The sequence below is a fragment of the Myodes glareolus genome, chromosome 14, assembly GCF_982192425.1.
Source record: "Myodes glareolus chromosome 14, mMyoGla1.1, whole genome shotgun sequence".
Classification (NCBI taxonomy): domain Eukaryota; kingdom Metazoa; phylum Chordata; class Mammalia; order Rodentia; family Cricetidae; genus Myodes; species Myodes glareolus.
The window spans coordinates 40,721,129-40,731,975 of NC_142039.1; the positions used below are offsets into that span (position 1 = coordinate 40,721,129).

Sequence of the window (10,847 nt, forward strand, 5' to 3'; positions counted from 1 at the left end):
TCATGTTGTCAGAGACCTTCAGGACAGAGATCTACAACAATCTTTAATATTTAATACAAAGGAAAAGTAGGAAGCTTGCAGAATTGCATTTAAAGAACATAAAACTTGGACAGATCCAAAGATTGAATTGAGCGTCCTGATCTCTTTTTCTGTGTAAAAAGTCCCCATCATGTGACATGCATTGATAGTTAGGGAGACTGACGCTCTTAGAAGAGTCAGAGCCTATCGTAGCATGAACTGAAAACAGTCGCACCAGTCATACACAGCCTTGCCGCTCTCTCGTTTCCTGTGCTGGGAAAGGCAGGGATCAAACAGCCACAAAGCCACCTGAAAATACAGCTGCTTCTAAATGTCACATGACAGCGGCAAAGTACCACCCTGGCCCTCGATGAGAACAATCAATTCATACCAGGGATTTGCCAACCAGTTATTTTTTAAATTTTTATTTTTTAAAATCTGCTTTTCCTACCAGTAACTGTCCGGCTTTCACGACTTGTGCCTGCAGAAACCAAAAGAGGGCGCCAGATCCTTTATTTATTAATTGTTTTGAACAAAGTTTTCTCAGATCCCAATCTTAAACATATCTTTGTTTTATAGCACGATGCCTAATTAATCTTCTAATCCATACGATAAACTTCAACATATCTATAACAGCTCCAGACTCTGTTAAAAATCAAACTGTGGTTGAATTTGGGAGGTGTTTAATGTGTTAAATGATAGGACTTCACAGATGTTTGTATATGCCACATGGCAAATGGGTGAGCATGATTTACAGAACTGGACTACAGGAATGTGATAGAATGAAAAGTAAAATGCTTGGAGAAATTCTGATGGGGGGCATTGGTGTTACTTCAGCCACGTTGAGACAGAACATAGGTGAGAAATATCAATTTGAACAAGTAGAGTAGATTTTAGAATATAAATTAATATATAGTTTGGAAATTTAGATTTTTGAAAAGAAGTCTTCAAGTAAGTTCTGTGTCAATAGATGAACAATAATATATATCGTTCCCTTTCCTCCAGAAAAGTAAGCAAATCTAAAGGAATTTTTGCTGATGCTTGTCGTGATTCACTGATTTCTTCACAAAGGCGTTTGCTGGATCAAGCATTTCTGCATCAGATCTAAGGATGGTTTGGGATCCTGTCAAGGGCACAGTCTTCCTCTATCTCACTGGGCTTGGCACCATGGGAAATGTCTTAGTTTTTGTGAGTTACATGCACGTGTTCCAAAGCACTGAGAAGAAACCTATACACCTCGTTCTTGCTCACTTGGCGCTCACAAATATCATAATGCTTCTTTCAAAGGGAATGTTAAAGACAATAGAAGCCTTTAATTTTAGAAATTTCTTAGATGACACGAGTTGTAAAGTTGTGATTTACCTGGCAAGAGTGTCGCGGGGCCTCTCCATCTGCACCAGCAGTCTCCTCACTGTGGTCCAGGCCATCACCATCAGTCCCAGAGCATCTGGGTGGAGGAGGCTCAACCTAAAGACTCCACAGCACATTCTTTCCTCGCTGCTCTTCTTTTGGATCCTCAGTTCCTTGATCAGCATGAACTTACCGTACTATATTAAAAATACCAAGAGTGTGAACATAACTAAGAGTAAAAGGGGCAGCAACTATTGCTATTTTCTGCCAGAAAGCAGGATAACACGATGGATTTTTCTCATCCTCATGGTCCTGAGAGACGCTGTGTTTCAGGGAACCATGGGAGGCGCCAGTGGCTACATGGTACTTCTTCTCCACAAGCACCACCAGCATGTCCTCTATCTCCAGAACTCCAAGCTCCTCTACAGAACTCCCCCTGAGCTGAGAGCTGCTCAGAGTGTCCTCCTTCTGATGCTATGTTTTCTTTTCTTCTATTTAACAGATTGTTTTATTTCTTTATATTTTACTTTCTTTATAGAGAGTTATTCCAAAATTCTATATGTTCCAGAGTTTCTTACCCTTGGTTATGCAGTTATCAGCCCCTTCATACTGATCCACAGAGATGAACATTTGACTAAATGTTGTCATACTCTGTAAGAGGGATTGGGTATTGATAAATGCCTATTTATCTTTTTAGCATACAAAAGAGAAAACGTACCACATGGCAGAAAAAAATAATGACATCTTGACTTTTGCAGAAAAATGCATGGAGCTAGAAAACATCATTTTGAGTGAGGTAACCCAGACACAGAAAGACAATTATCACATGTACTCACTCATAAGTGGTTTCTAAAGATAAAGAAAAGAAAATCAGCCTACAATTCACAATCCCAGAGAACTTAGACAACAATGAGAACACGAAGAGAGACACACATAGATCTAAACTACAAGGGAAGTAGAAAAAAAAAAAGATCTCCTGAGTAAATTGGGAACATGGGGACCTTCAGGGAGGGTTGAAGGGGAGGGGAGAGGAGAGAGGGGGACAGAGAAAAATGTAGAGCTCAATAAAAATCAATAAAAAAAATGATAGTTTTGCTTTGGTACACATAATACCAGATCCAATAAGAGTATTTGAACATATAAAGGCAGAGTCTCGCTCACCAAATGGTGATCATGCTTAGCTAATAATGAGGCTAAAGAAAGTTTAAAGCCACAACTATCTCTTTCTCCATTTGGCCTTCCTTCATGAAATAGCTGATATTCTCTTGTGTCTATAAAGGATTGTTTATGATCACCACTTCTGGTAGCAGAAAGAGTCTTAGAAGCATACCATCAATACATGATAGAGGCAGAGTGTAAATATCACAGTGACTCCCACTGAATTATAGAATTAAGCTGTTAAAGATGTCAGTGAAAATAGATGCATTACAGTTAGTTTTGAAAAACAAATTCACAGGTCAGCCTTGGTCCTCGCAGTGCTGACTTGCTGAAGACATTCACAGGCCAATCTGTGCAGGTGCAGTTTCCATTTAGATGATCAATCAGTTCTGTCCCTCCAGACAGTCTCCCATAAAAACACACACAGACTTAATATTAATTATAAATGCCCAGTCAGTAACTCAGGCTTAGTTTTAGCTAGCTCTAATGCCTTAAATTAACCCATTTCTATGAATCTATGTGCTGCCCGAGGCTAGTTTACCTCATCTATGTATTTCCCATACTGCTCTCTCTACATCTCACGGTGTCTCATCTGACTCTGCCCTTCTTGTCCCCAGTATTTTCTCTGCCCCAAAAGTCCTGCCTAGAAATCGGCCAATCAGTTTTTTAGTAACAAAGAGGGCAATACATCTTCATAGTGTTCCAAAGGATTATTCCACAGCGTTTCCCCTTTTTGTCTAATTAAAAAGGAAGATTTTAACTTTAACATAGTAAAATTAAATATACTAAGAACAAATATCAGGTAAGAATTAAATTTGCAATGTAATTCTGTTTACATTTGATAAATTCAGAAAAAAAATATTTCATTATCCATCCTGTCTTGGTAAGTCCGAAGTTTTGTACCCAGTTCACTTTCCTTCCTAACTTATATTACAAACCCAAAACTATTCTTTTATGTCTCTCAACCTTGCACATTTTACACTGTTTTTGTGAGTTTCCTTTTTAAATTTGATCACAAAGGAAGTCATAACTATAACTATCTAGTCTTCAGCTCCATCAGACACCCAAGGAGGAAATAAGCAGGAAGTACAGAGCAACAACTTCCAAATCTAAGAAATAGCTGAGTGGGTGGACAGACACCCAAAGTTCCTCTGTAATGTTAGGGCATCCATTTTCAGTCTACAGGCCTGGAATATCTGAGAGACTTTTCTGTGAAGCAGTAACGTTGAAACAGTGTGCTGCACTTGCTTTCTTTTGTGTCCTACTTGTCAAATTTGGACAGCATACAGTCAGCTGTGGACGCAAGGGCAGTTTCCTGTCCAGCGCTTAACTTTTGCCACAAACAAAGCAAACTCCATAAGGAGTTTCTTCGACACTCATCATCTTCTCTGAAGTGGGTTTGTGCTGCCAGGAGCAGACATGTCTCATTACCATAAAAAGCCTTATGTTATTAAAACATCTTAAATGTCATATTTTGTAGATCTATAAAGTGTTTAAAGATGACCTGTCTATCTAAAATATATGTTTGGCCTTGAAAGCATACCTAAAATGACTATAAGTTTCATTGTAATAGGTGACTAATTACCAACCTGCATTTTTTGTTATCCTAAATAGCTTATAAGACTAATGAGACCAGCCAGGCAGTGATGGTGCACGCCTTTAAGCCCAGCACTTGGGAGGCAGAGGCAGGTGGATCTCTGTGAGTTCGAGGCCAGCCTGGTCTACAAGAGCTAGTTCCAGGACAGGCTCTAAAGCTACATAGAAAAACCCTGTCTCAAAAAAAAACTAATTTTTTAGAGATTAAATTTGAAGGACTACAAATTTATATTACCTTATTAATGTTCAATACTTAAATACTTAAACAAGACCAGGAACATGTGTATGTTATGTTCTAAGAAAAATAGCCTTAAATTTGTATCAATATAAAAAATTGATACCAATGTAAAATATGTAATAATTGCTTTTTCAATTAAAGTAGATTCAATAATCTACCACTTTATCTCATCATTTTTATATCATATTCCCACTTTTCCTTCAGAAAGAGATCCTTGAATCTCTTTTGGTTTGTTGTTTTTTTTTTTTGTCAAGGTCAATAACAATGTATAAGCAAGCCCCTCTCCCAAATGATGACAAACATTCATAATCTATCTCTTGGGAATGTGGGTATTTTTTTCTCTAGACTGTTTTCTATTGTTTAGGGGCACTGGCATCTTTAGGGGAATGTTGGAAAAAATAAGAATAATAGTTAAGTATCAGTTGGAGTAGTCTGTGAGTCTGAACCATCTCAATCAGCAGCCTTAAAGCTGCTCTGGATACAGAACTCTAAGGAAATTGCAACAGAGGTGTTCTGAGGGCTGAATCACCTGGGCCGTTAATTTGTATTGGTGTCTGAGCCCCATGTTCTGAAAATACACAAACTTTTAAAGTAACATACATATCTGCATTAATACATGTATAAACTTTGTGTTGTGCACAATTCAACCAAAGACAATTTTTTTTCATTTTATGTTTGAGCAGGTAAAATATACATCACATGTCTTGTAGCTTTTCTAGGTTTCTTTCATGTCTGTAATCAGGATTTTCAAGCGGTCTTTCTCAATTAAACTTGAACTTTTTCAACCCTGCACGAATCCATAACTTTTTGTTTTCTGTAGAAACAAAAGTATAATCTCTTCCCCAAAACAACACATCTTTTGTCTTCCATTTTAAAGTCAAGACATTTTTTTAAATATATAGGTTGTTTTAATCTAGCAGCTTCCATATCCAAGGTCTTATGGCAGCTATTGCTCATTCATCAGCAATCACAAAATTTAAAGGCAACATAGTAGCATTCAGGATCCACACTCCCTGTATGTTTTCCATCTTTAACTGGTTTCTTTTTGTGTGTTACATATTATATACATGTATATATATGTATATATATTCTCCTTTAGTAAGAACTTTACATTTTTATTTTTTTTAAGTTTATTAAATTATGAAAGTTTTCATTTCCGCCCCTCCTCCCAACACCCTCTCCCTCCCTCCTCCCCCTCCTCCTCCCTCTTCATCCCTAAGAGCAGTCAGGGCTTCCTGCTCTGTGGGAAGTTCAAGTTCCTCCCCACTCCTTCCAGGTCCCGGAAGGTGAGTATCCGAACAGACTGGATCCCAAAAATCGAGCATATGCAGAAGAAACAAGTCCCAGTGTCATTGTCAGTGGCTTTTCAGAAAGGCTCCGGACCAGCCACATTCAGAGATCCGGCCACATTCAGAAAATCTGGTTGGATCACATGCTCGTTCAGTCGCAGTCCAACTGGCCTTGGTGAACTCTCATTAGATCAGTCCCCTTGAATCAGTGGGTGATCGCACCCCTCGCGGTCCTGAGTTTTTTTCATGTTCTTCCATTTTCTGCCCCTCAATTGGACCATGGGGGGCTCAGTCCGGTGCTCCAATGTGGGTCTCCATCTGTATCGCCATCCATCGTAAGATGAAGGATCTATGGTGATAAGCAAAATCTTCATCAGTATGGTTATAGGCCAAGGCCGGTTCAGGCACCTTCTCCTCTGTCTAGAGAACAGTCTGGGGATCTCTCCTTGGACCTGGGATCCCATTTATAATCAAGTCTCCTGTAAACCCTAAAATGACTACCTTAGTTGAGATATATTCTTCCCTGATCTCATATCCATCCTTCCTCCCTCCCCCCAACCCAGTCCACCTAGCTTTCCCCATTCCTCCACTACTCCCTTCTCTCTAACCCTCTCCCCTTCCAACAACCCTCCCATCCCCCCATGCACCCGAGGTTACCTGGGACTCTTGTCTATTTCCAATCTCCAGGCAGATAGCTACATGATTTTCAACAGGTTCACCTTCTTATTTAACTTCTCTAGGATCACGAATAATAGGCTCAAAGACTTTTAATTATGGTTAGAATCCACATATGAGTGAATACATACCATATTCCTCTTTTTGGGTCTGGCTTACCTCACTCAGTAAGGCGTTTTCTATTTCCATCCATTTGCATGCAAAATTCAAGATGTCATTGTTTTTTACCGCTCAGTAGAACTCTAATGTGTACATGTTCCACACCTTTTTTAACCATTCTTTTATTGAGGGGCACCTAGGTTGTTTCCAGGTTCTGGCTATTACAAATAGTGCTGCTATGAACATAGTTGAACAAATGCTTTTGTGGTATGATAGGGCATCTCTTGGGTATATTCCCAAGAGTGGAATTGCTGGGTCCTGAGGGAGATTGACTCCCAGTTTCCTGAGAAACCGCCACACTGATTTCCACAGTGGCTGCACGAGTTTGCATTCCCACCAACAATGGATGAGTGTTCCCCTCATTCCACATCCTCTCCAGCATAGGCTATCATTGGTGTTTTTGAGTTTGGCTATTCTGACAGGTGTAAGATGATATCTCAAAGTTGTTTTGATTTGCATTTCCCTGATCGCTAAGGAGGTTGAGCATGACCTTAAGTGCCTTTTGGCCATTCGGAGTTCATCTGTTGTGAATTCTCTGTTCAGTTCAGTACCCCATTTTTTAATTGGGTTAGTTAGAGTTTTAGTGTCTAGTTTCTTGAGTTCTTTGTATATTTTGGAGATCAGACCTTTTTTTTTTGTAAATTTTATTAAATTATAAAAGTTTCCATTTCCGCCCCCCCTCCCAACACCCTCCCACTCCCCCCACTCCCCCCCTCCTTCCCCTCTGTCCCCCAGGGCAGTCAGGGTTTCCTGCCCTGTGGGAAGCTCCAGCTCCCTCCCCCTCCCTCCAGGTCCAGGAAGGCGAGCGTCCAAACAGACTGGATCCCCAAAATCCAGCATATGCAGAGGAAACAGGTCCCAGTGTCATAGTCAATGGCTTTTCAAAAAGACCCCGGGCCAGTCACAGTCAGAGAATCCGGCCAAATTCCGAGAATCTGGCTAGATCACGTCCTCGTTCAGTCCCAGTCCGACTGGCCCTGGTAAACTCTCATCAGATCCGTTCCCTTGTATCAGTGGGTGATAGCATCCCTCGCAGTACTGATTTCGTCTTTCATGTTCCTCCTCCTTCCGCTCCCCCTCCGGACCTCGGGGGGCTCAATCCGGTGCTCCAATGTGGGCCTCCGACTGCATAGCCGTCCTTCGCCAGACGAAGGATCTATGGTGATAAGCAAAATATACATCAGTATGGTCATGGGCCACGGCCGATTCAGGCACCCTCTCCTCTGTCCAGAGAGCAATCTGGGGGATTTCTCCTTGGACCTGGGATCCCATATATAATCAAGTCTCCTGTAAACCCTAAAATGGCTCCCTTAGTTGAAATATATTGTTCCCTGATCCCATATTCATCCTACCTCCCTCCCCCCCGCCATCCCCGGCCACCAAGCTTTCCCCGTTCCTCCCCTACTCCCTTCTCTCTAGCCCTCTCCCTCTCCATCGACCCTGCCACCCCCCCATGCACCCGAGGTTACCTGGGACTCTTGTCTATTTCCTACCTCCTGGTGGATAGCTAAATAATCTTCATCAGGTTCATCTTCTTATTTAGCTTCTCTAGGATCACGAATAATAGGCTCAAAGACCTTTAATTATGGTTAGAATCCACTTATGAGTGAATACATACCGTGTTCCTCTTTTTGGGTCTGGCTTACCTCACTCAGTAAAGCGTTTTCTATGTCCATCCATTTGCATGCAAAATTCAAGATGTCATTGTTTTTTACCGCCGAGTAAAACTCTAATGTATATATGTTCCACACCTTTTTTAACCATTCTTCTATTGAGGGGCACCTAGGTTGTTTCCATGTTCTGGCTATTACAAATAGTGTAGCTATGAACATAGTTGAACAAATGCTTTTGTAGTATGTTAGGGAATCTTTAGGGTATATTCCCAAGAGTGGTATTGCTGGGTTCTGAGGGAGGTTGACTCCCAGTTTCCTGAGAAACCGCCACACTGATTTTAACAGTGGCTGCACGAGTTTGCATTCCCACCAACAATGGATGAGTGTTCCCCTCATTCCACATCCTCTCCAGCATAGGCTATCATTGGTGTTTTTGAGTTTGGCTATTCTGACAGGTGTAAGATGATATCTCAAAGTTGTTTTGATTTGCATTTCCCTGATCGCTAAGGAGGTTGAGCATGACCTTAAGTGCCTTTTGGCCATTCGGAGTTCATCTGTTGTGAATTCTCTGTTCAGTTCAGTACCCCATTTTTTAATTGGGTTAGTTAGAGTTTTAGTGTCTAGTCTCTTGAGTTCTTTGTATATTTTGGAGATCAGACCTTTGTCTGATGAGGGATTTGTGAAGATCTTCTCCCAGTCGGAAGGTAGCCTTTTGGTCTTACTGACAGTGTCCTTTGCTTTACAGAAGCTTCTCAGTTTCAGGAGGTCCCATTTATTCATTGCTTCTCTTATTGTCTGAGCTCCTGGGGTTCTTCTTAGGAATTGGTCTCCTGTGCCTATATCTTGTAGACTACTTCCCACTTTCTCTTCTATCAGGTTCAAAGTGGTCAGATTAATGTTGAGGTCTTTAATCCATTTGGACTTGAGTTTTGTGCATGGTGATAGATATGGATCTATTTTCATTCTTGTACAGGTTGACATCCAGTTATGCCAGCAACATTTGTTAAAGATGCTTTCCTTCTTCCATTGTATGCCTTTAGCTCCCTTGTCAAATATCAGGTGTTCATATGTTTGTGGGTTAATACCCGGGTCTTCTATTCGATTCCATAGGTCGACTTCTTTGTTGTTATGCCAATACCAAGCTGTTTTCAATACTGTTGCTCTGTAATAGAGTTTGAAGTCAGGGATGGTAATGCCTCCAGAAGTTCCTTTATTGTATAAGATTGTTTTGGCTATCCTGGGTTTTTTGTTTTTCCATATAAACTTGATTATTGTTCTCTCAAGTTCTGTGAAGAAGTTTGATGGAATTTTGATGGGAATTGCGTTGAATCTATAGATTGCTTTTGGTAGAATTGCCATTTTTACTATGTTGATTCTCCCAATCCAAGAACAGGGGAGATCTTTCCATTTTCTGGTATTCTCCTCAATGTCTTTCTTCAAGGACTTAAAGTTCTTGTCAAATAGGTCTTTCACTTCCTTGGTTAGAGTTACCCCAAGATATTTTATGCTATTTGTGGCTATCATGAAAGGTGATGTTTCTCTGATTTCCCTCTCTGCTTCTTTATCCTTTGTGTATAGGAGGGCAACCGATTTTTTGGAGTTGATCTTGTATCCTGCCACATTACTAAAGGTGTTTATCAGCTGTAGGAGTTCTTTGGTAGAGTTTTTGGGGTCGCTTATGTACACTATCATATCATCTGCAAATAACGAAAGTTTAACTTCATCCTTTCCAATTCGAATCCCCTTGATCCCTTTATGTTGTCTTATTGCTATTGCTAGGACTTCAAGCACTATATTGAAGAGGTATGGAGAGAGTGGACAGCCTTGTCGTGTTCCTGATTTTAGTGGAATGGCTGTGAGTTTCTCTCCGTTCAATTTGATGTTAGCTGTCGGCTTACTATATATTGCTTTTATTATATTTAGGTATGATCCTCGTATACCCAATCTCTCCAACACCTTTATCATAAAGGGATGTTGAATTTTGTCAAATGCTTTTTCAGCATCCAATGAAATGATCATATGGTTTTTTTCTTTCAGTTTATTTATATGATGGATTACATTGATAGATTTGCGTGTAGTATGAGGGCTGGCTTGTTGGGGTTTCTGTCCCTCCCAGTACCCCAACAGCCGGCAAGCAACAAAGAAAATCACACACAAGACTCCATAAGGTTATACACTGATTGGCTCATTAGGTCAGGCTTCTTGCTAACTCTTATAACTTATATTAACCCATTATTCTCATCTATGTTAGCCATAATGGCTCCGTACCTTTTTCAGCTGGGCAAGTTACATGTTGCCTCTTCGGTGGTCTGTGCAGGAGTGGCTGAGGGAGTTTCTTCCTCCCTAGCCTTATCCTATTCTCATTGCCCCGCCTCTACTTCCTGTCTGGTTGACCCACCTATACTTCCTGCCTGGCCAATCAGCGTTTTATTAAAATACATGATTGACAGAATACAGACAATTCTCCCGCACCATTTGCGTATGTTGAACCAGCCCTGCATCTCTGGGATGAAGCCCACTTGATCATAATGGATAATTTTTCTAATGTATTCTTGGATTCGGTTTGCCAGTATTTTATTGAGTACTTTGGCGTCAATGTTCATGAGTGAGATTGGTCTGTAATTCTCTTTCTTGGTTGTGTCTTTGTGTGGTTTTGGTATCAGGGTAACTGTAGCTTCATAAAAAGAGTTTGGCAATGATTCTTCTGTTTCTATATTGTGAAATACATTAAGGAGTATAGGTATTAGCTCT

The 10,847-nt window shown here is 40.5% G+C and overlaps 1 protein-coding gene across 1 annotated transcript; it reads left to right on the forward strand.

Moving 5' to 3' along the window:
* Nucleotides 1–1,128: 1,128 nt before the first annotated feature.
* LOC148119824 (putative vomeronasal receptor-like protein 4) lies at nucleotides 1,129–2,298 on the forward strand. Its single transcript, XM_087896692.1, has one exon. The coding sequence runs from the start codon at nucleotides 1,129–1,131 to the stop codon at nucleotides 2,023–2,025; it is 897 nt and encodes a 298-aa protein (XP_087752818.1). The 3' UTR covers nucleotides 2,026–2,298.
* Nucleotides 2,299–10,847: the final 8,549 nt, after the last annotated feature.